This window comes from Phyllobates terribilis, unplaced genomic scaffold, assembly GCF_046119375.1.
Source record: "Phyllobates terribilis strain yellow unplaced genomic scaffold, ASM4611937v1 Scaffold_3__8_contigs__length_932513732, whole genome shotgun sequence".
Lineage (NCBI taxonomy): Eukaryota > Metazoa > Chordata > Amphibia > Anura > Dendrobatidae > Phyllobates > Phyllobates terribilis.
In genome coordinates, this window is record NW_027362763.1 from 289793902 (window position 1) to 289820733 (window position 26832).

General features: G+C 38.4%; 1 protein-coding gene across 1 annotated transcript in view; it reads right to left on the minus strand.

The window, feature by feature from the left end:
* Positions 1 to 1783: 1783 nt before the first annotated feature.
* SLC7A14 (solute carrier family 7 member 14) overlaps positions 1784 to 26832 on the minus strand; it is a 156045-nt gene continuing 130996 nt past the window's right edge. The window contains exons 3-8 of the mRNA XM_073674880.1: positions 23484 to 23720; positions 20648 to 20865; positions 18845 to 18991; positions 17684 to 17892; positions 16725 to 17602; positions 1784 to 4461 (exon numbers count right to left, since the gene is read on the minus strand). Of these exons, the coding sequence (XP_073530981.1) occupies positions 4145 to 4461; positions 16725 to 17602; positions 17684 to 17892; positions 18845 to 18991; positions 20648 to 20865; positions 23484 to 23720 (2006 nt within the window). The 3' untranslated portion in view covers positions 1784 to 4144. The remainder of the gene's footprint in view (positions 4462 to 16724; positions 17603 to 17683; positions 17893 to 18844; positions 18992 to 20647; positions 20866 to 23483; positions 23721 to 26832) is intronic.

Here is a 26832-nt window from a genome sequence, read left to right on the forward strand (position 1 = left end):
GCTTAAGGCTCAACTTACATGGTGACTTCGAAAGACGTGATTCTTTTGAAGAAGAACAGACGACATCGTCTATGCTACATTATCCATGCTACTTTTTTAAAAGTTACAAAATCCATCTCTAAAAATATTTAAGGATGTCACAAATGTAATAATCTCCAAACAAAATTTTGAAACATTTGATGTGAATAATGTTAATGTTGTCTCTATGAAAAACTGAGTTCAAATGATACTTTTTTAACCAAATCCAGGAGACGGTTGCCTTCACTAGCTCTCATGTATCAATACTGCTCACTGTGGGTGTGATCATTCTATAACTTATAAAGAATCTCATCTCAAATGTGCTAACACTGATGCTGAAGAGTGTGTAATTTCTCCCTCCATTCCCTTGTATAATCTGCCATGGTTTCTTTGCTTTTTTCCCACAGAGAATGTAGGGAGAGAACAAAGAGTCAGAGACAGGAGCAGAATTCTGGTGGATGTGTGTTAGTTTGACAGACCAGCTACCTGAGTGAGAAATTAACACACATTGTGCAGCAGCCAAAAATATAATAAAAACTATTAAAAAATTGAGTTCATTTTAAATATAGCAAGCAAATAAGCAATACAAAAATAAGTGTAAAGGTCACCATATCCTTAAAAGTTTGTCAGCACAAAATGAGGGATCAAACTAAACACAGTACCTTGTGAGGACATAATCCAAATTAAAATAATGTGTTTTTACTGTTTTAAACCATTTATGCATTTTCAAGAAATTATCCTTTATTCAAATACACTTTGGGTGTGGCAAAGCAGTTCAGTGTACCTTGCCACTTACTTATTATACATGTGCACTTTACAGGAACCAGCACTGTCAATCACGGAAGAGAGGGGCAGAGATACATGCCACGCGCACCTCGTTAGTTTAGTTGAATTGCAACTAATGAAAATGCAGATTGGCCGAGTCTAGCGCAGCGTACAGTCGCTCTATTCCAGTCTTGCTGGAGTAGATGGTGCCTTTTCAGGGACTGGAGTAGCATTTCTGGCGTACAACACACTAGCCTTTTTGATTAATTTGATGGGCGGGCATGGTCATGCCCCTGTCCTGTCCCAGCTGCTCCTCAGCTCCACCCATTTCTGCGGAGCTAATTCAAACTGACGTGAAAATACCAAAAGCTGCAATTTTTTTGAGCGAATTTCCACTGGGCAAAAATGTTTCAACGTTTTTGTGCCAGTTTTCTGGCATAAAAGCTTTGATGTATCAGCTCCTATGGGTATGATTTTTATTAAGGCGGTATCCCCTACAAGGTGCTGTACTTAGTTTGGACACTCATTTTGTGTGGACAGACACCTTTTAAAATCTTTGAGTGTTGCAGGCATTTACTGTATGTATATTCACTTAGTAAATTGCACTTTTAAAATAGATTTGCTGACTGTATGCACTAATTCTTAGTCAAACCTCAGCAAAAATTATAACAAGAGGCTTTCACCATATCAAAATCTGAAATAAAAAAAATAAAAAACCTACTGAAAATGAATATTTGACATGATTAAAATTGTGGAAGACTCACTGAGCATCATTACTGCATTTAATTGCTTCCTTATTAGTGATGAACTCAAGTGCTTGTTACTCAAGTTTGCCTAGGGTGTTCGGGTAACACCGAGTATTGCGGGTGCTCGAGTGACATACTCGGGTCCCCGTGGCCGCAGGTTTCACGCAGTATATGTGGTGAACGCACCCATTGTACATCATATCCATATTGTCTTAGCATACCCAGTGCAATAATACAATATTTTCACAGCCCACTTTCTTGCCTTCCACACTCACAGTCTTTAATAGTGAATTTAGATATAAAGCACAGTAGACACACTGCATAACAATGACATGGAAATAACACAACATCTATAAACATTCTAGCGAGATTATTAACATCAAATAAGACTGGGTGGATTGGTTGTAAACTTCAAAGCTATAATATGTATATTGAAAGAATAACGGAAGTAAAAGCAGAGGTAGAAAATCACACATTTAGAAACGTGATATGAAACATGCAAGTACATCTGAAAACTTTTCAGTCGTGTAAAAATATATTGGACCTGTCTTAAACTGCAGCAGTAGTGGTGCCAGGCTGCGGGCATTTCATCTATAACAGGATATATACAATCTTAACCATTTTTTCACTCTTCAACATCTTTTCCCACATAGACAAAAAATATACTGATGTCAGAAAGGCTTCAATACAGAAACAGCAACCACCGAAAACTGCACCTCAACTGAAATGCAGTCAATGATATCATCAACAGATTTTATATTACAAACCTGAGGGTAGCATTCTTTGTATCAATAATTACTATTTATCTGCTATTAAATTTTATATCAAATCTACATATGAAAACTCCTCTGACAGAGGAACAGGAATCCCTAAGAAGCAGCCGAGATAATCATAGAGCCGTGCAGGCATAGCCATTGCTTCCACTACTCTGCATATTTAGCTATGTACAGGCAGTTTTAGCAGAATCATTTAAGTAGAATTGTTTATTTATAATGTAATAATTATATATTCATTTTTCTCCAAAATGTTTGGCACAGATGGCTTAATTCTGTCTTATCCATTATGTCTATTTTGTCTGTCAGTAGGGCATTAGAGCATTGCCAAAATACCTCTTACTAAGTACAGTACTCATTACATTTAAGTGCAAGGCCTTCAAAAAAACAAGTGTATCATGGAACATAAGGGCCCTATGACTTTTAGGGTCAGGTTACTCTTAGTCAAGCCCTCCCATGAAGATTTATTTTAATAAATGTGTGCATATGTGAATGTAGTGTAGTGTGTGTTAATATACTCACCAACCACCATCTTCTCCAGTGTCCAGCACCGTTCTGCTCCTCTTCTCAGTGACGTCAACGCTCTTCAGACTCTCCGGGTCACAGTGCGCTCTACGTATCCTTTTACCATATAAGCCTATTGAGCGTCAAAACAAGGCTCCATAGACTTACACTGTAAAAGAGACTTCTGGATCATGCATAGGTCATAGATTGAGCCAGCCAGTCTGAACAGCAGTGACGTCACTGAGAAGAGGACCAGAACAGCGTTGGATACCGAAGAGAGCAGCGGTAGGTGAGTATTTTAACACACACACTACATGCACATGTACACAGATTGAAAAAAAATCTTTGTGGGAGGGCTTCTTTAATCTACTAGTGATTTCTTTCCATTCTTTGTGGATTCATTTTCCTATGAAATATCTTTGTCAAGTAGATAAAGTTATCACTGCGTCTTTACTCTACTTGTAGGTTATTTGGCCACTACATCCTATATTACAAACACTTGCAATTTCAGAGGCCAGACGCTATTGCCTAAATAATCCCTCTTCCATAAGAATAATGCAACTATCCTTTCAGTTTAACTAGATTTTTATTGTGTGACATCAACGTTGGCTGTACCGTGATAAGTTTACACAATATAGCTGTGTTTTTTATGTTTTGTTTCTATAATAACTCTGAAAGGATATTTTCCACTCTAATTACAAACCCATTACATATTTTACAAGTGGAATTTCCCAGCTATTTGTATCTTTGCCAAACTTCTTCGTATACTGGTCATGATTTCCTGCATAATTTTCCTACTGTACATATATAACTTTTTTCCATTTCAACTCTTAGAACATTACTATCTTTTCTTAGATAAGTACAATAAAAATTCTGTGTAATATTACACTGCAGCACATATTCTTACTTTGGTTTCAGAATATCAACTCTATTAATCCTTCCTAATTCACCTAATCACCCTCTGAACATTCTCTGCTCGTTTCCCAAAATCGCAATAAACATTTTTATTTATAAATATATAAATTCTATATAAATAGGAAAATCCAAGAACTGCCAACTGTAATCAGGTATTTCAACTCCATCTTAAACCAAGAGAAAGGAAAGAAACATTTTATTTTGTATTGTTTTGGACTATGCTCATTATAATTTAATAAAACATACCAAGATAATTTCAGTCAAATATGTATGAAAAAGAAAATCAGCAAAACATGACACACTTGTTTACAACTTAGTAAGCAGTACACTGTATGAGAGAGAAGAGAATCCACATACAGGGCCTGTGAAGCTGTTGCGTTTTAGGCCACAATTGAGGTTGTTCACAAACATAACGTGTGATTGTTATTCTGGGTAGTCTAGCTCCTCATTGGCAATCAAAGCATCAAAGTCCTGTTTATGTTTTCCTTTAGTTTTGGACCTGCTGTTTGTCCGGTTACTGTCCTGTGCCTCTCCTGACTGCTGATGGTAGTAGCCTTTGGTATCTGCACTTCCCCAGTCTTGGGATTTTTCTTCTTCGGGAGGATAGGAGAAGCCATCTTCCACTGAAAAGGTGTCATCAACATCATATCTCTGGTACGTGCTCTGATGGAGAACCTCCTCTCTGGCACTAATTTCCAAGGTGCTGTTCCACATGCCATAGCCAAAATATATCAACAAGCCTATGAAACCACAAATAGATAATAAAGAAGATATTAAAATAATAATAATTAAAGAGTGAGAATTTTATAACTTTCAAGCAGATTAAATTGTCAAGAAACCATTTTACTCTGATACAGTGGTGGCCAAAAGTATTGGCACCCCTGCAATTCTGTCAGATAATACTCAGTTTCTTCCTGAAAATGATTGCAATCACAAATTCTTTGGTCTTATTATCTTCATTTAATTTGCTTGCAAGGAAAAAACACAAAAGAGAATGAATCAAAAATCTAATCACTGATCATTTCACACAAAACTCCAAAAATGGGCCAGACAAAAGTATTGGCACCCTCAGCCTAATACTTGGTTGCACAACCTTTAGCCAAAATAACTGCGAACAACTGCTTCCGGTAACCATCAATGAGTTTCTTACAATGCTCTGCTGGAATTGTAGACCATTCTTCTTTGGCAAACTGCTTCAGGTCCCTGATATTTGAAGGGTGCCTTCTCCAAACTGCCATTTTGAGATCTCTCCACAGGTGTTCTATGGGATTCAGGTCTGGACTCATTGTTGGCCACCTTAGAAGTCTCCAGTGCTTTCTCTCAAACCATTTTATAGTGCTTTTGGAAGTGTGTTTTGGGTCATTGTCCTGCTGGAAGACCCATGACCTCTGAGGGAGACCCAGCTTTCTCACACTGGGCCCTACATTATGCTGCAAAATTTGTTGGTAGTCTTCAGACTTCATAATGCCATGCACACGGTCAAGCTGTCCAGTGCCAGAGGCAGCAAAGCAACCCCAAAACATCAGGGAACCTCCACCATGTTTGACTGTAGGGACCGTGTTCTTTTCTTTGAATGCCTCTTTTTTTTTCCTGTACACTCTATGTTGATGCTTTTTCCCGAAAAGCTCTACTTTTGTCTCATTTGACCAGAGAACATTCTTCCAAAACGTTTTAGGCTTTCTCAGGTAAGTTTTGGCAAACTCCAGCCTGGCTTTTTTATGTCTCGGGTTTAGAAGTGGGGTCTTCCTGGGTATCCTACCATACAGTCCCTTTTCATTCAGACGCCAACGGATAGTATGGGTTGACACTGTTGTACCCTCGGACTGCAGGGCAGCGTGAACTTGTTTGGATGTTAGTCGAGGTTCTTTATCCACCATCCGCACAATCTTGCGTTGAAATCTCTCGTCAATATTTCTTTTCCGTCCACATCTAGGGAGGTTAGCCACAGTGCCATGGGCTTTAAACTTCTTGATGACACTGCGCACGCAAGACACAGGAACATTCAGGTCTTTGGAGATGGACTTGTAGCCTTGAGATTGCTCATGCTTCCTCACAATTTGGTTTCTCAAGTCCTCAGACAGTTCTTTGGTCTTCTTTCTTTTCTCCATGCTCAATGTGGTACACACAAGGACACAGGACCGAGGTTGAGTCAACTTTAATCCATGTTAACTGGCTGCAAGTGTGATTTAGTTATTGCCAACACCTGTAAGGTGCCACAGGTAAGTTACAGGTGCTGTTAATTACACGAATTAGTGAAGCATCACATGATTTTTCAAACAGTGCCAATACCTTTGTCCACCCCCTTTTTTTGGTTTGGTGTGGAATTGTATACAATTTGGCTTTAGGACAATTCTTTTTGTGTTTTTTCATTGCAGACAAATTAAATGAAGATAATAATACCAAAGAATTTGTGATTGCAATCATTTTCAGGAAGAAACTGAGTATTATCTGACAGAATTGCAGGGGTGCCAATACTTTTGGCCACCACTGTATGTGTTCTTTCCCATTCTCCTTTCATTTTCCACATTATTTCATTATCATAAATATTTTAATTAAACTCAAACTTTCACCCCCTTTGAATATACAGGTATATATGAGGAAAAAGGGTAAGTAGACTTTCATTTTTTATTATCGTCCATTACGGTCAATTAAATGAACATTTGTAATTATCTACATTAGACAATTTCTTCCTTATCTGTGTGAAATTTGAAGCTGAAGGCAGCTTAAAGCTAAAGACGGGTTGGTGTTGAGTTGACAACGTCGTCACTACTAGTTGAGACTCCTAGTAAGTGTAAAGCAGTGAGTGCATAGAGCTTGTGAAATGACACATGCACTATGCACTGAGTGCCATATAGAGTTCAGCAAATTTATTTCAGTAGAATTGAATACTACTCGAAATTTACAAAAATCTATATTCTTCAGAATGCAGATTTTGTCTAATTTGCTCAGCGAAAATTCAGCAAGATAGCAGCTGGCTGACCACCATTTTGCTGGACCGTAGAGGGCCATAAAAAAACTTAAAAAACCAAAATACTCACCTCACTCTGAACACCTGGTCACCTCTGCTGCATGCTCTTCCCCATAGGTCCTTGTCGCCTCTTCTTACCACCACCGTGAGCTAAATCCCAGGGCCGGAACATCTCAACCACAACCAAGCCTGGGACATTTCTGTGCATGCACATTGTATGGTTTTGGAGATGTCGTGACTTTAGGATGTGCACCGCGACACTAGGCCGCAGGGATATTCCTGGGTAAGGACATCATGGGCCTAGTCTCGAACGAAAGTCCTTGGCTATCTTGAAGTTGCCTGGGGTTTCAGTGGACGGTAAGAAGAGGCATTGAGGACCGTACGGAGGACAGTTAGCAGCTGAGGGGAGTATTGATTGATTTTTTTTCTACATCTTATGTTTATTATGTTCTAGGATCTTTTTAGCATAATAAGGGACATTAAATTTGTGGAGAATAAATTTGCCGTAACTTGAACTTCCCGGTAAAATTTGGAGAATCCTAATCTCGTCAGATTTACTCATTTGTAGTACTAAACCTTTACTGAGAGTCAGGAAAGTTCACTCTCTGGATACAGCCTCAAATTTCACACATTTCAGATAAAGGTAAAATCAGATAACAGAGCAAACTACAAATGTTATTGTAATTAATATTACTGTGCAATGATGAAAAAAATCAAAATGCAAATATTCTTTAATATGTGTGACTACCTCAAGTAAATGCTACCGAATAGTTATAATTCTGTAATTCTATTTCTGTACTAATATTGTTTTACCTAAGAATGATCAAAAATCACAACTGCACCTGAAAAGGTTAACAATGATAGTGGTTAAAATTTATACTTTAACTGGTTAGTCTGAATTTTTTCCAGAAACTGCATTACTTTTTCCAGTGGGCTGTTAGGTATTGCAGAACAATTCCATTTACATGAATGGAGCTAAGCTTCAATACTAGACACAGCCCATAGACGTAAGTGGCATTGCTTCTGGAAACCAAATTTTCTTCTATCTCATGATGTACAACCATTTGAGAAGTAGTTCACCATTTTCTAATTATTCTGTTTAATGTCATTGTATCTTGCATACAGTGGCATGTAAAAGTTTGGGCACCCCTTGTCAAAATTACTGTTATTGTGAAAGTAAGTTGAAGATGAAATGATCTCTAAAACGCCTAAAGTTAAAGATGACACATTTCCCTTGTATTTTAGGAAATAGATAGATAGATAGATAGATAGATAGATAGATTTTTTCCATCTTTTACATTTTAAAAATTACAAAAAGGAAAGCGGGCTGATGCAAAAGTTTGGGCACCCTGCGTGGTTAGTACCTAGTAGCACCCCCTTTTGAAAGTATCACAGCTTGTAAATGCTTCTTGTAGCCAGCCAGGAGTCTTTCAATTCTTGTTTGAGGGATTTTCATTCATTCTTCCTTGGAAAAGTCTTCCAGTTCTGTGAGATTCCTGATTCTCCACAACTCCAGAGTCAGCTAAATCTTTCTGAATGTCTTTTGCAATCAAGCAGGGGTTCTGATTTGCCTCTCTAGCAATCCTATGAGCAGCTATCACTGAAACTTTGTTTGGTCTTCCAGACCATATCTTGACCTCCATTGTTACTGTTAATTCCAATTTTTCAATTACATTTCAAACTGAGGAAAGTGCAACTTGAAAACGCTTTGCTATCTTCTTCTAACCTTCTTCTCCTTTGTGGGCCTCCACCATTTTCATTTTCACAGTACTAGGCAGCTGCTTAGAAGAACCCATGGCTGCTGTTTTTTAGCACAAAGTTAGAGGAGGTTAGTTTTTTATAAAGCTGGGAAATTTGCATCACCTGGCCTTTCCTAATGATGTAGTGACAACCCATGACCCTGAAAGACTAATTAAGGTCTGAAACCTTGGTCAAAGTTATCTTCACGCACAAATCTCCAAAGGTGCCCAAACTTTTGCATTGGCCCATTTTCCTTTTTGTAATTATTAAAATGTAAAAGATGACAATATATATATTTTTTGCCTAAAATACAAAGGGAATGTGTCATCTTTAATTTAGACCTTTTCGAGATCATTTCATCTTCAACTTGCTTAACTGTTCACAATAACAGTAATTTTTACCAGGGGTGCCCAAACTTTTACATGACACTGTACATGTAATTTAAAGAGTCTCAGAACTGGAATGGGTACCCTGCGTGGTTAGTACCTAGTAGCACCCCCTTTTGAAAGTATCACAGCTTGTAAATGCTTCTAGTAGCCAGCCAAGAGTCTTTCAATTCTTGTTTGAGGGATTTTCATTCATTCTTCCTTGGAAAAGTCTTCCAGTTCTGTGAGATTCCTGATTGTTCTTCCATGCACTGCTATTTTGAGGTCTAGCCACAGATTTTCAATGATGTTCAGATCAGGGGACTGTGAGGGCCATTGTAAAACCTCCAGCTTGAGCCTTTTGAGGTAGTCTATTGTGGATTTTGAAGTGTGTTTAGGATCATTATCCATTTGTAGAAGCCATTCTCTTTTCAACTTCAGCTTTTTTACAGATTGTGTTATATTTGCATCAAGAATTTGTTGAAATTTCATTGAATTCATTCTTCCTTCTACCCGTGAAATGTTCACCGTGCCATTGGCTGAAACACAACCCCAAAGCATGATTGATCCACCCACATGCTTAATGGTTGGCGAGATGTTGTTTTCCTGAAATTCTGTGCCCTTTTTTTTCCTCACATACCTTTGATCATTGTGACCAAAGAGATCTATTTTAACCTCATAGGTCCACAGGACTTGTTTACAAAATGCATCAGGCTTGTTTAGATGTTCTGTTGAAAACTTATGACACTGAATTTTATGCTGAGGGTGCAGGAGAGGTTTTCTTCTGATGACTCTTCCATGAAGGCCATATTTGTGCAGGTGTCTCTGAACAGTAGAACAATATACCACAACTCCAGAGTCTGCTAAATCTTTCTGAATGTCTTTTGCAATCAAGCAGGGGTTCTGATTTGCCTCTCTAGCAATCCTATGAGCAGCTATCACTGAAACTTTGTTTGGTCTTCCATACCATATCTTGACCTCCATTGTTACTGTTAACTGCAATTTTTCAAATACATTTCAAACTGAGGAAAGGGCAACTTGAAAATGCTTTGCTATCTTCTTCTAACCTTCTTCTGCTTTGTGGGCCTCCACCATTTTCATTTTCACAGTACTAGGCAGCTGCTTAGAAGAACCCATGGCTGCTGTTTTTTGGCACAAAGTTAGAGGAGGCTAGGTTTTTATAAAGCTGGGAAATTTGCATCACCTGGCCTTTCCTAATGATGTAGTGAACAAGCCATGACCCTAAAAGGCTAATTAAGGTCTGAAACCTTGGTCAAAGTTACCTTCGCACACAAATCTCCAAAGGTGCCCAAACTTTTGCATTGATCCATTTTCCTTTTTGTAATTTTTAAAATGTAAAAGATGACAATATATATATTTTTTGCCTAAAATACAAAGGGAATGTGTCATCTTTAACTTAGGCCTTTTCGAGATCTTTTCATCTTCAACTTGCATAACACAATATGTTCACAATAACAGTAATTTTTACCAGCGGTGCCCAAACTTTTACATGACACTGTACATGTAATTTAAAGAGTCTCAGAACTGGAATGGGCACCCTGTGTGGTTAGTACCTAGTAGCACCCCCTTTTGAAAGTATCACAGCTTGTAAATGCTTCTAGTAGCCAGCCAAGAGTCTTTCAATTCTTGTTTGAGGGATTTTCATTCATTCTTCCTTGGAAAAGTCTTCCAGTTCTGTGAGATTCCTGATTCTACTTCCATGCACTGCTATTTTGAGGTCTAGCCACAGATTTTCAATGATGTTCAGATCAGGGGACTGTGAGGGACATTGTAAAACCTCCAGCTTGCGCCTTTTGAGGTAGTCTATTGTGGATTTTGAAGCGTGTTTAGGATCATTATCCATTTGTAGAAGCCATTCTCTTTTCAATTTCAGCTTTTTTACAGATTGTGTTATATTTGCATCAAGAATTTGTTGAAATTTCATTGAATCCATTCTTCCTTCTACCCGTGAAATGTTCACAGTGCCATTGGCTGAAACACAACCCCAAAGCATGATTGATCCACCCACATGCTTAATGGTTGGCGAGATGTTGTTTTCCTGAAATTCTGTGCCCTTTTTTTTCCACACATATCTTTGATCATTGTGAACAAAGAGATCTATTTTAACCTCATCGGTCCACAGGACTTGTTTCCAAAATGCATCAGGTTTGTTTAGCTGTTCTTTTGAAAACTTCTGACACTGAATTTTATGGTGAGGACGCAGGAGAGGTTTTCTTCTGATGACTCTCCCATGAAGGCCATATTTGTGCAGGTGTCTCTGAACAGGAGAACAATATACCACAACTCCAGAGTCAGCTAAATCTTTCTGAATGTCTTTTGCAATCAAGCAGGGGTTCTGATTTGCCTCTCTAGCAATCCTATGAGCAGCTATCACTGAAACTTTGTTTGGTCTTCCAGACCATATCTTGACCTCCATTGTTACTGTTAACTCCAATTTTTCAATTACATTTCAAACTGAGGAAAGTGCAACTTGAAAACGCTTTGCTATCTTCTTCTAACCTTCTTCTCCTTTGTGGGCCTCCACCATTTTCATTTTCACAGTACTAGGCAGCTGCTTAGAAGAACCCATGGCTGCTGTTTTTTGGCACAAAGTTAGAGGAGGTTAGTTTTTTATAAAGCTGGGAAATTTGCATCACCTGGCCTTTCCTAATGATGTAGTGACAAGCCATGACCCTGAAAGGCTAATTAAGGTCTGAAACCTTGGTCAAAGTTACCTTCGCACACAAATCTCCAAAGGTGCCCAAACTTTTGCATTGGCCCATTTTCCTTTTTGTAATTTTTAAAATGTAAAAGATGACAATATATATATTTTTTGCCTAAAATACAAAGGGAATGTGTCATCTTTAATTTAGGCCTTTTCGAGATCATTTCATCTTCAACTTGCTTAACTGTTCACAATAACAGTAATTTTTACCAGGGGTGCCCAAACTTTTACATGACACTGTACATGTAATTTAAAGAGTCTCAGAACTGGAATGGGTACCCTGCGTGGTTAGTACCTAGTAGCACCCCCTTTTGAAAGTATCACAGCTTGTAAATGCTTCTAGTAGCCAGCCAAGAGTGTTTCAATTCTTGTTTGAGGGATTTTCATTCATTCTTCCTTGGAAAAGTCTTCCAGTTCTGTGAGATTCCTGATTCTTCTTCCATGCACTGTTATTTTGAGGTCTAGTCACAGATTTTCAATGATGTTCAGATCAGGGGACTGTGAGGGCCATTGTAAAACCTCCAGCTTGCGCCTTTTGAGGTAGTCTATTGTGGATTTTGAAGTGTGTTTAGGATCATTATCCATTTGTAGAAGCCATTCTCTTTTTAACTTCAACTTTTTTACAGATTGTGTTATATTTGCATCAAGAATTTGCTGAAATTTCATTGAATTCATTCTTCCTTCTACCCGTGAAATGTTCACCGTGCCATTGGCTGAAACACAACCCCAAAGCATGATTGATCCACCCACATGCTTAATGGTTGGCGAGATGTTGTTTTCCTGAAATTCTGTGCCCTTTTTTTCCACATATACCTTTGATCATTGTGACCAAAGAGATCTATTTTAACCTCATAGGTCCACAGGACTTGTTTCCAAAATGCATCAGGCTTGTTTAAATGTTCTTTTGAAAACTTCTGACACTGAATTTTATTGTGAGGACGCAGGAGAGGTTTTCTTCTGATGACTCTTCCATGAAGGCCATATTTGTGCAGGTGTCTCTGAACAGTAGAACAATATACCACAACTCCAGAGTCTGCTAAATCTTTTTGAATGTCTTTTGCAATCAAGCAGGGGTTCTGATTTGCCTCTCTAGCAATCCTATGAGCAGCTATCACTGAAACTTTGCTTGGTCTTCCAGACCATATCTTGACCTCCATTGTTACTGTTAACTGCAATTTTTCAATTACATTTCAAACTGAGGAAAGAACCCTTAGAAGAACCCTTGGCTGCTGTTTTTGGCACAAAGTTAGAGGAGGCTAGGTTTTTATAAAGCTGTGAAATTTGCATCACCTGGCCTTTCCTAATGATGTAGTGAACAAGCCATGACTCTAAAAGGCTAATTAAGGTCTGAAACCTTGGTCAAAGTTATCTTCGCACACAAATCTCCAAAGGTGCCCAAACTTTTCCATTGGCCCATTTTCCTTTTTGTAATTTTTAAAATGTAAAAGATGACAATATATATATTTTTTGCCTAAAATACAAAGGGGAATGTGTCATCTTTAACTTAGGCCTTTTTGAGATCATTTCATCTTCATCTAGCTTAACTGTTCACAATAACAGTAATTTTTAACAGGGGTGCCCAAACTTTTACATGACACTGTACATGTAATTTAAAGAGTCTCAGAACTGGAATGGGTCATGACTGCTGTCCTAGTAAAGACATTTTCATTGTGAGCACCATGTTCCACCGCCTGTCATTAGATGTTGTCACATGAGAATAAATTCCTTAGGTGTCCTGTTGCTACATACATCTTAAATTAATGAGCTCTTGGACAAAGCCCAAATTCTAAACTGTGAAAATACAAGGGCAAATTAACCTGAAGAACCTTCCATATCCCTTTTCCCTTCTCATGTTTCCCTACATAGTGATGAAGATCAATTTGCTTTAGGGGCACATATCTTTGACTGTTGATGACACAGGCCTATCAAGAAATTGGCCACGTCATGAAAATAATACGTTGATTGAGATGCTAAATTATTTTATCGCTGTCAGCCTCATATATTAAATATGCATGATGAGTGTTAGAGAAATCTCTTGATGTGCAGAGAAGCCTCAGGTCTAGCCGTACCAGATGGTATGTGAGCAAAGTTCTGTTCATAGAAATTTAATGAGGCTCTATCTTGTCCGAGTCATGGTGAGCGCTGTCCTGTGAAAGTCCAATTAAAATTGCAACTATCTGCTCTGATGGTCTCTGTTTGGTGAGTCTTTATAACCAAACGATCTGACGGAAATATTAGTCACTGAAAAAAATAATGTATTAATTGCCTTTTATGTGCATTACTCTTTTATGTAACATTATATATGCAGAATTCATTAGGCACAGCGGCAAGCCGTAGACTTAAGAGATGAAATGTTGGGAGAACTGAATATTTTATTGCTTCGCACACCTGTGAACATAGTGGCATAGATTTAAAGGAGATCACCATGCCCTTTACAATGTACCCTGGGGTATGAGATAAGAAAAAAAAGAAAAGAAAGGTAAATCTGACTGTGAGATTGATATTTGGCTCTACATGAAGTTATACAATGATGCAGCAGTACCTAGTTATGTTTGGTTGAGAAAGATATATGACAAATACATAATCCCTGTATGTACTTTGCAGTAGAAATGCCATCTGTTCTACACAGAACAGGATACACTTGCACCTATCTTATAAGTGTTATCTGATGTGTTTCCAGTTTAGAAACCTTTACTTTCTATTCTTAAACTCTGCTTACACATGCACTATGCATTGAGTGCTGTCATGACCAGAAACACTATTTACCTGCAGATATAAAGATAATCTATAAGTATATAGTGTTTAAATCCTGTATAGCTGGCTTACTGGAGCAGTGGATACAAGGAGAACATGATATTTGGGGCGGTACATGAAACAGGCTGTTTCAATATGCTGGGGAGTGATACCAGCGTGCTCACTGTATAGTGAGGGATGACTGTACCCTCTCCCTGCACCACCCCAATGACTGGAAGCAAGGAGCTGCAGGGAGAATAAAACTTCAATTTCTCCCTTTTGCCACTGCTCCAGTAAGGCAGCTACATAGGATTTAAACCATTTATACATGTAAATAAGTTTTCTTGACTTGACAAGTCCCATTTAACAAGCCATGCAAGCTCTCCATGACCCTTAAGGGAAGGACATACATTAGCACATTGGAGATTTACCTGCTTACACATGTATATGTATATCAGGAAGCATTCAGGGGAAATATTGGTTTAACCAGCAGACATTTTATTAAATACTCTCTGCATCATATTAGAATTAAATTATAGAACTCTATACTAGTGATTCATTGCTTACTATATATAATACAGTATATATTTGCTATATAGCAGAGGCTTACATAGAAATTATGGGGCACCATAGTCCTACTTGGGCTACCCCCAAAAAAAATTTCAGCAGAACCGGCAGGGTCACAGCGCATAGGCGCAGTTACAAAGGAGCATACTTCCCAACTTTTAGAGTCAGGGAGAGGGACCTGTATTGTGGCACTTACACAGTAATTTTGCCTTTATAGAATGCCCATACCCACTACCATACCCCATTCATGACCCCGATAGAATCTGATGTTAATAAAAATGCCCCCCACACACACACAGTATGATGACCCCATAGTGTTCCCAGCAAAGTAAGGATGTTGCCACAATGCCCCCCCACAGTATGATAGTCCCACAGCCAAACACAATAAAATAGGCCCTCAAACAGTATGATGATACCCACAGCCCCCACACAATATAATAGCCCCCACACAGTATGATACCCCCAAGGAGACACACCCTTTACATGATGATTCCACTGCAGCCCCCCCACATAGTATGATAGCCCCCACATCTCCTCCACACAACAGAGGTGAGTATCCTGCAACAGATCAGGGAGAGCGTGATTAAAAACCAAAATATTTTATTATCAATACATTAAAAGGAAAAAAAGCAAAACATTTTTTGAGACTGTGCCCGAGGACTGTACCCAGTTACTCCAGTAGATCTGACGCATTTCAAACTAAGTAGTTCTTATTCATAGTCTGGCACCCACAGCCTCCCAACAGTATGATCATCTCACAGCTTACCACACACAATATGATGCCACAGCCCCCATACACAGCAGTATGATGGCACCCACAACCACATTCAAGTACTAATAAAATAAAATAAAAAACACTCACCTAGCCCCATTCCCGATGTGTGGCTCCAGTCTGTGCAGTGTGTGGACTGAGGCAGTAGGCACGATCTAGTGATGTTATGGAGCTTGCTGCATTAAGACAGATGCACAGACTGAATTTGTAAGACGGTATCGTTGAATACAATGGTACTTTTGAATACAGCAGTACCATTGAAATTATGATGCCAGGTGGGGTGTTCTGAATATTTGTCATTTTACTTGTTTGTTATTTCCACGAATATACAGTGCTGTGGAATATGATGCTACTATACAAACAAAAATGTCAATGTAGATAAACTTGTTACTGGAAGAGATCCATCTTCCTGAAACACGTCACAAGACATTGCACTTCTATCACCAAAAAGCCGATGCTCAAACAGTGAATAATTATCACAAGTCTGGGGCTGTCCTTCTTATTTAAGAAATAAGTGGGCAACCTCAGACTGCTGATTTTTCAGAACAACACTCATCAGCAAAAGTGGTCAGAGAAGACCCAAGAGGACCCAAATTTCAAGCAAAAGTAGGGACTGAACTTCCGAGCTGTGGGATTTCAGTATGCAGATCCCACAACCTTCTGCGACCCTCTTCACTGTGAAACAGAAAGATGTAGCACTTTTCACTAATCCATTGCAGTATACTTTACAAAGTGGTTACCGTACGGTAACATCATTAGAGCAGTTACATGGTTCGTTAAGCGCTTCATAAAGGATGTGGAAGTACTGAATTCATGGAAATAGCGAGATTTCGCGATAGCATGTAAGATCTCACTCTTTCACAGTGAGGTGGGCTGAGATCCCACAACCTGGTTGCTCAGGTCCAAGTTTTGCTAGAAAGTTGGGTCCTTTAAGGGTGCATTACAGACCCTCTTTAATTTAAGAATTTATAGCAACATGTATGTAAGCAAATTTTAAACAATTGCTGCTTATAAACAGACTTGCAGACTAATTCCTGTTCCAGTTTCCCACTAGTGGTGTCTAAATTGTTTACCAGTTTGTATTCGCTATATATATATAAAGATTCTACCTTTTGGTGATGTTCACAACTTACCTACAAAGCACCAGACAGCAAATCGGATCCATGTAATGGATGACAATTTCAGCATAAGATAAATGTTGACTAGCATGGCAAATGCAGGAACAAAAGGAACGCAGGGCGCCATGTAAGGCAATTTTTTTGGGTTCTCCGGTTGTTGCAGGATAACAAAAATCAAAGCAAGGATCAACAGTACCATCAGAACAACCAACAGGACTGCCCACCACTCCTGGTCATAAACATAGTCTGCAGCAAATATTATAAAGGAGCAGAAGATGAATATCAAGATGAAAAGAAGCATGACACAGATGGTTACTGTGCGACCTGTGCCAAGCGTTGGGCGATCCATTTTTCCAGGTAAGCCAAGTCGTATTCGCATGGTATAGTATCGTGGACCTATAAATTTCTTCAACTTGAAAAGGTAAATGTTTTCAGAGCCATCTGCCTCTATGCCTGAGGTCATGTCAACTGTTCCATAGTTTGGATGGTTAACGTTGTAGTTGGATTTATCAGATTTACCAATGAGCATTTCGTTGTCTCCAAGTGATGGTAGATTCTTCGCCCCGCATGTGTTTGTGGCTGGACCACTGAATTCTTCTCCATCACTCATAGGGGAACAAATTTCTTTCTCACAATCAGCGATGATTCCTTCTTTTTTCTTAGTATGCTCTTGAGAAAGAAATTTAACAAAACCATCAATGTCGCTCTCAGGCTGGTAACGCAATAGCAAGACACACACAGATACCAGGGTGTAGGCTAAAAGAGTTCCAATAGACATCATTTCTATTAGATCACGAAGACTGACCAGTAGAGACAGCAGGGCGGCCAAAAATCCAGAGACAATACAAGCCACAACTGGTGTCTCTGTGTATGAGCTGACATGGGATAAAAACCTGCGAAAACAAGATAGGAAAAATCAAAAATAGGTTCATTGTGAGCAGACAGTCTATATAATTGCAATAAGCAACACTAACCTGAACAATAACCCATCACCAGACATTGCATAGATCACTCTGGGCATAGGGAATAGAGAACCAAACAAGCTGACGGTGAGGCCTGCTACAGATCCAATGGCCACAATAAACTTAGCAGCATAAAATCCATGTGCTACAAACATCTCCATCAGCGGTGATTCTGAATCAATCATATTGTATGGGACCATTAATGTTAATATTACGCTTACCTGAAAGACAGACAGCAAAAAAGTTAGGTAAAGAAATGTATAACTGATCATTTATTAATTACCTATTAATTAACATTACCTTGATAAGTAGCTTAGTCTTCCACAACAAAATTATATAAAATAAACTGCATACTGACATACCAGAGGTGAATCTTCTGTTCATGGCAGATAAGCCATTGGACAAGGGGTAAGGGAAAGGAAGTCCCAGCATGTATAGTGCTAGCAGAATGCTGGTGAAGTGAGACTGATCCCTCAAAAATGGTAGATTGCAAATTGCAAAGCATGAGAATCAGGATAATTTTTGGACATATTAGACTGCAGTTCAACTTGTTGTGTGGATTGTGGGCAGCTGCAACATGTTTTTCTTCAGGTTTAGTGTGAAAAGACATATGTGTAATGATTTATGTATGAAATATTTTGTGTAAAGAGACTTTGTAATATCGCTATTCTCTCATTAATGATAAATACTATACTATCTACAACTTAAATGGCTTGAATTTTAGTAGCTATATAGGTGCATTTTTGGGAATGGTGACTTGGATCTCCGACATGCTACATGGTAGAACAGCACTGAACTGACAAAGTAGCAGTAGGTATTGTCATAAATAGAAACTGCACCAGGGGCAAAACTACAATGGGTGCAGTAGTTGCAGTTGCCCCCGCGCCTTGGAGCCTACAGGGATCAATAGGTCCCTTTGACCACTATGAGAAAACCAATACTTTTAAAGAACAATGATACTTGAGATTCGGCATTGGGACACACATGCTTCAAGTTACTACAACTGCACAGTATAATTCATGCAGGTGTGGGGCCTGTTTCTTCTAGAACAGAATACATGACATTTTTGCTGTTTCCACTTTAATACACTTTTCATTAATTACACACACATTCTGCTCTTGAGGAAACAATAACAGGACATTATAATATGGATTATAAATCAGGACCACTTACAGATACATATGCTGTTAGACAGGTGACCAAGGAAGCAGTTATGGCATATGGAATGGAAGTATTAGGACTTTTTGCCTCTTCCCCTGTTGTAGCTATTATGTCAAAACCGATGAAAGCATAAAAGCAGGTGGCAGCACCTTTCAGCACCTATGGGTTATAAAGAGACAAAATAAGCTCATCATTCACATTTTCAGTAAAAGAACAAACCCTTGTTTAATGAAAAATTATATAACAACTTAACTTCTGTAAAAAACTATGGGAAATGGTGGTGTCTGTAGGGGTCTGAAGGACTCAAAAAGCAACGAAATCTTCCTACATCAGTTTTAAAGGGAATCTGTCATCAGGCTATTGCTACCTAATCTAATGACAGTATAATGTAGGGGCAGATACCCTGATTCCAGCGATGTGTCACTTTCTAGGCTGCTTGCTCGTAGTTGTTATAAAATCAGTGTTTTATCAGCAGGAGATTCTCACTAGAGGACTAGTAAACCTACTGCCATGTAGTCCTACCACACCCACACTACTGATTGGCAGCTTGCTGTCATACTGCGCATAAGCAGAAAGCTGCCAATCAGTGGTGTGGGCGGGGTTATACAGAGCTCAACATTCAGAGAACTGCTAGATATGCAGCAGATAGAACAGCTTTTAATCAAAACCCAGTAAGTGACACACCACTTGAATTAGGGTCTCTGCCTCTATAGCATTCTGCTCTCAGATGGGGTACCAAAACCTGGTGACAGATTCCCTTTAAGTATACCAATACAAATATCTGAAGAAGCAAACTTTTCAGTCTTTCTTAATAAAGCATGAAGAATGGAGAAAGAAGAAAAGCTTCCTCATGGCAACAAACATTTTACTTTAAAGATGGCCATAGCCATCAGATTGGATTCAACCAAATGTGCATCTGCTGATATGATGCCGAGGTCAACTATATACATATTGTCATGAATTTCACCAAACTTGACTCCAGTAGCTCCTTCATTAATTCACCAAAATTGGCTACCATTTTAATTAATTTATTGCCTCCGTCTCTCTCTCGTCCCCAAACTTTAAACACTACAACGGACTTCCAGGAAGTGCTCGGAGTTCATCCCCGCATACGGTACGGTCCTCAAGCTTTACAGTTACTGCTTAGAAGATATTATTTCTATCTGTTTAGCTTTATTCATTTATGGAACTGAAGTTCTAAATTATTTTAGATCAGGTTGGATACTATATATTAGGGACAACTACAAGTGAGTCCACTGTAGCCAGTAGTATGTAATTCTAATGTTATGTGACATTTTGGACCATGTCATTCAGGAACATGTTCAATCTGGTCCGCCAATAAGAACTATAAGGGTATGTGCACACATTCAGTATTTGCAGCACAAAAATCTGCTGGCTATAATACTAGAGTGTTGGCAGGAAAATGCTGTGTAAAATACACCAGTTTTCTCATGTGTTTCTGATGCCTTTTTTTTCCTATTCATTTGAATGTGTGAAAAATGCTGCAAAAAACGCTGAAAGAATTGATATGCTGCTGATCTGAAACTGCTTTATTCCAGCAAGGTAAAAAAACAACAGGTGCACAATGCTTGAAAAATATCATTCACGTTGCTAGTACAGTAAAACTCTGTTTTTTTCCGGCAAAAACGCAATGTGTGAACATACCCTCACAGGACTGATAGCAGTACAGGAAATACATTACCAGGCTAAAATGGAGCCAGAAGTGGTCATACCAAATTAATCTTGCCCTCATTAGCATTTTATTTTTTGGGGGCACTAATGAACTAATAAGATAACAAGAAAATTATCACCTACCCCTGACCATCCATAGGGTAGAAAATTCCCTTCTGACCAGTTTTTTCCATTGACGAAGAACAGACCAGCAATCATGATAAATACCCACACACCCAAGTTAATTACATTCAGTACATTATTAAATCCAACTGAATTCTTCACCCCCAAGGCCACAATTATTGTTACGATGACTGCAATGACCAGAGCTAGAAGGTCTGGATAGGATTCTTCACCTTTGCCTGAAATTAAATAATAATGAAAACTTAAATATCACAGCAGTAATATTTTATACAGTATAAAAATACAATAAGAAAAAGAAAAAAATGCCATGTGAAATGTCGTGTTCTCATTCGATCAGATGGTGAAGAATGGTGATGCCAGAGGAGAACGTCTGATTATGAGTCACAGGGATGAGTAATGCCTTCAGCAGATAGAGGTCTTTTTTCCTGCAGTGCATGTATCATCTTCTGGATTATATAATGTGCAGATTTGCACGCAGACTCAGCTGAGGATAATGTATGCATTTTGTCAGCCTTGATGATGTGTTTTTGTTGCATTCATCCACTATTATGTCACAGGTGACATAACATGAGGGTGAGAAGCTCCGATATGCTGTGAATATTAATCTGACAGGCAGTGAATTATACGGAAACTTTACACTGAAACATGACTTCTTTTAGAAACAATATACGGGCTCATCGTGAAGACAGTGAGTGATCAAACTGCTGTAAAGTAGATGTTAGTGTCCCGCGTAGAGATCAGTCATTGGCTGAAGCTCGTCCTTCAACTTAAGCTGAATTCAATGCCAGACCATGTTCCTAGGGTCATGTAGACATCATTTATTTTACCCAGGTGTACTAGGCATAGGAATGCTCAGAATCTTGGAATAGATTATATAAAGGTATTGCACACTGTTTGGTTCTGTTTGCTCCATTTAAATTTGGATTTTCTTTTTGGTATATAGGGTTAATAAAAAAATATATTTAAAAGGTGCAAGTTATGGATATATGCAGGACCTAAAAAATATAGTTTCCTTACTCCAAGTAATGACTGCATGTTCCATTGCTTTAGGAAAAAGGTGTTGTAAGACAATTGATTAGTCTAAAGACACAAAGATTTTTTTTAGATATGATCAGAAAAAAATAAGCCATGTCATACATGTACACACATTAAACTGAATCTGTCAGCAGATTTTGTTATGTAATCTGAGAGCAGCATGGTGTAGGCAATGAGACTCTGATTCCAGTGATGTGTCACTTACTAAGCTGTTCACTGCTGTTTTAATAAAATCAGTGTTTTATCAGCAGGAGCTTATCACTGCAGGACTTAGGTGTCTCCTGTCTCCTAGTCAACTCCTCTGTGTAACCCGGCCCCCAACACTTATTACCAGCTTTCTGTCAATGTACAGTGTGCACAGAAAGCTGGAAATCAGTGGTGTGTGCTGGGTTATACAGAGCTCAGTATTCAGAGAACAGCTAGATCTGCAGTATATAAAACAATGATTTTATCAGAATGACAGTATTCAGACAAGCAAGTGACACATTGCTTGAATCAGGGTTTCAGCCATCAAGATTCTCTCAGATTACATAGCAAAACCTGCTGACAAATTCCCTATAAGAATTAGAATATATCGTAATGAATAGTTTATCTGTACTTCTACAGGTGGCTATTCTTAATAATGCATTTGGAGCAATTACAGCAGAGCATCCCATGTGGTAGTAATTGATTAAAAAAAACCTCCTCCCATCAAAGGTTTTATCCTCTTAATATATTGCACTCATCATATTATACAGCACTGTGTACTTACAATTGCTCATTTTGCCTTTCTACCCAGTGAATTCTCTTTTCTCTGCTCTATGTAGAAACCGGAAGTCTCTTGTCCCTGCAGAAATCATTCCTCTCTTCCTTCAACTCCTGACCCAGTTGCTTTGCCCCTCCCCCCTGCCAGGGACTTTTGCAGTGACTCATGACTCATAGAAGGAAATTGACCTCCTCTTTCTACACAGAGCTTAGAAGGATTCAGCTACTCAGTTTTGAATCATGTGATGTCATAGACCTAATGGAAAAGAGAAGAATTAGCTGGGTAGAAGGGTAAAATAAGCAATTGTAAGTACACAGTACTTTATAATATGATGAATGCAATATATTAAGAGGATAAAAATTTTCACGGGAGTGCTTCTTTAATAAAATTGATATTCCATAATGATCATGATCAGAGTTTAAAAAACATTTTCAATTCATAGTATACACAATATATCTCTTTTGTCTTTCATAAGTCGGCACCATCTCCTAATTATTGTAATAAAGTTATATGTTTACATTTTTCACCAGTAATTTAGATATAAAGGGTAACAAAACCATTGTAAATTAAGAATAATGAGCTCATTAAATTTGACCTGGAAACCTCAGGCAAATATAGCACACAATTTCTTGAACGTAGGTGATGAAGGAAAACGCCCAATAATTAGTGATGAGTAAACATGATCGGATAACGTGTTATCCGAGCATGCTCGGGTGTTATCTGAGTATCTCTGGCTTGCTCGGATAATATGTTCAAGTCCCTTCAGCTGCATGTTTTGCAGATGTTAGACATCCTCAACACATGCGGAGATTGCCTGTTTGTTAGGCAATCCCCACATGTGTTGAGGCTGTCTAACAGCTGCAAAATATGCAGCCGCAGGGACTCTAGCATATTATCCGAGCATGCCAGAGATACTCAGATAACACCCGAGCATGCTCGGATAATACGGTATCCGAGCATGCTTACTCATCACCACCAAGAATACTGTAAAATTAGTTACTACGTAATAATCAAGTATTATCATCCGTGCAAATACAATAAAAGCAAAATCCTTACCTAATCCATTCAATGTCCCCACGCTCTCAATCATCCAGTGGCTGATAGTGTGATTGGCAAGGGAGTCAAACATGCTACTTAGGGCACTGGCTCCGGCTGCTGTACCAATGAGATATTCTAGGATTAAGTTCCATCCAATGAAGAATGCCACAAATTCACCAACAGTGACATAACTGTATGTGTAAGCAGATCCTGTGGTTTTGGGAACACGTACTCCAAATTCAGCATAACACACCCCTGTGGACATAAAAAAGTTACGGTAAAATTACTGAATATTTTAGTACAGTCGTGCTCAAGCTGCGAGATGCTCATAGGTTGTGTGTAAAGTGCAGCTGGGGATGTGTGAACTTAGCAAGCATGCCATGAAAGCTCTCAACGTATACCCTAAATGTAGCATGTGCTACATGATGGGTACTGCCCATTGATTTCAATAGGGGCAGTACACAGCCGCAGCCACTATCAGAAGACGGAGCAGCTCCATAACTGAGCACTTGCGGCTGCCGCCACAAACACTGAGAACAGTTGATCAGAGGGGAGTGCCGAGTGTCGCACACCCACCAATCAGACATTGATGGCCTATCCTAGGAATAGATTAGCAATGTTAAATTAGTGGACGACCTGTTTAATAATAAATGTTCATAGCATGACTTTATGAGTTATAATATATAAGTCAAAGTGTACAATGAAAATTAATACCATTTGGGTATGGTCACATGTTTTTGCAGCGCTGCATATAATACATGCATTTTTGTTGTGTTTGTATGTGTATTTTTGCAGCGTTTTTATCCATTCATTTTAGTGGGTGAAAAGTGCTGTAAAAACACTGAAAACATGATATTCTGCATTTTGTCAAAAATAGTGCAAGGCTCAAAATACCATTGAAAAAAACACAGCGTGTGCATGAGATTTCAGAAATCTCAATGATTATGTTGGTACTGTAATACACTTCATATTTAACGCACCACATACCCTGCACAAAATATGCAGCAATATACCCTTCCAGTATAAAGCAGAGGCAAACAGAGCACAGCCATAGACAAAAGTCAGAAGGCCCTAAAGAAATTGGCAGAAACTAATTATCAACCAAAGGCATTGGAGCAATTTTGGCATTTGCTGCAGGTATCACTTTTACTAATTTTCACATAAATAATTATATATACTAGATATTAACGTTTTAGATATTAACATCATAGATATTAACGTTCAAAGGGGAAATTATAAATGTACAAGTCTTGACAAAAGCCAATTATATTTAAACAGACACACTAAAATAAAAGTATATTTTAAGGATAATACCCTTGAACACCACCCTCCATCTGCTCCTCCCTAAAAAAAATGCATACAAAGTGTGAACATAATCCATGTTATTTCCAATAGTTTGGTTTAGCAAAAAAAAAAAAGCTCATGGGAGCTAATATGCAATAACTGCATACTAGGTAATTAGAATTCATTGTGTTCTAGAGATAAATGCAAACCACAAAGCTTCCATATGGAGTTACTCATCTTCATTTTCTAATTCGGATCTTGGCAGAGTTGCCCACAAAAAGATTAATCTCTGTGCAGAAGAAAAGTGAAGTTGGCATACAGTAAATGTTGCTCCAAATTGGTACAAAGCTTATGCAGTATCTTAAATTCTCCTTGTACAGAGTCGGCGGGTCATTCAGTGATTGCAATCAACTAGATGATCGGCTCCTTTTCTATCATGTTTTATTGGGACCAACCATGGCTTAATTTAATCTGAAAGCTGCTTACGGTATGTAAAACCTAAACCTAGTACCACTAGGATAGACAAGGGTTAAACATAATGAGAACATTCTCTCACTTGACTACAGTACAGACCAAAAGTTTGGACACACCTTCTCATTTCATAGTCATGAAAATACTGAAAAATCTTTAAATGAGAAGGTGTGTCCAAACTTTTGGTCTGTACTGTATGTATCAGGGATTTAGGACAATTTCACTTAGTACACCTTTTCTCATTAACTGTAATTTGGCTTAATTTGGAGATCCACATACTGCAATGGTTTTTGTCCATTATAATTGATAATAATTTACAACGGTTGTCATCACAGATGTAAGGAGACACAATCCAGAAACATTGTATATTTATTAGTCCACATCTATTTGGTTGCTGTAATGTAAAAAATTTTTTTTGCACCAGCACATTCATATATAGTATAATACTCTTATAAAGATATTAAAATATATGAAAGAAAATCTGGTTCAAAAGAAAAATGGAGCATCATCTTTCCATTCTCATTTTTTAGAGGTCCACTTTTAAATGAAAGCTGCAACATAATGTGTTGCTATGGGCTATTGCTTAAAGGGGTGGTCCGAACACACAAATTAATTTTCATTTTAAATGCCTATCTAGTTAATGCCATAATCTAATCTATTTTCTAATATACTTGAATTAAAAAGTCACTATCTTTTTGTAACTACCCTAACTGCATTATTATTTTTTTAATGCTTCCTTTTTGACGATACTTTGTTTTAGAATCACAGTGAATGCTGGAATACTCAAGGAGAAGCGTTAACAGGAGGCAGAGGGTGCGGTCACTGCCACAGCCTCTGCCCCCTTCCTGAACTGAAGCGTCATCAGCGACCTTCGCTACAAGGGCTGGGCTAGTTCCCACACTACTGAGCATGATTCTTGCCTCTGTGTCACGTGCACAATGACAAAGCACTCTCTCTAGCCTGATCTGATAAGAAGTGACAAGTGTAACAGGATTACCCTGCATGCAGAGACCACTTGCTGAAGCAGCTCTGGTCTTTGCATGCCAGGTAATCCTCTTACACTCCGCAATGACAGTGTGCTCTGTTGCTGGCTTGTTACTTCTGATCGGAGCCAGCGAGAGTGCACTGTCACTGTGCACATTGCACAGTGCATAATAGCAGCTGGGTATAATTGCACAACAGCACTAATAAATTATGTATAAAAGTAGCAAATGGTGGAATAATTAAAATATAACTTTTAATTTAAATATTTAAAACACTCAAAGACATAGATAACATAAATTACAGCATCTTCCTTGACGCAATTCACAAATACAAGCAAACAGCAAAAAAAAACAGATTAGCATCTGTATAGGGACTTTTTAATTTATGTATATTAGAAAATAGATTAGATTATGCATTAAATAGATAGGGATTTAGAATGAAAATCCTTTGCACCCAATTTCGATAAATCCATGGGATTACCTACTTACCTAACAGTCGGTCCTTGCTGACTATCTAAACAGTGTCTGCAGCCCCAGTACTGATTGTGGGTACTGTAAGCATTAAATATGTCAATGTATAGAGCTTGTAGTAGTGATCAGTGTTTTCTAGGGAGATGAATATGAAAATG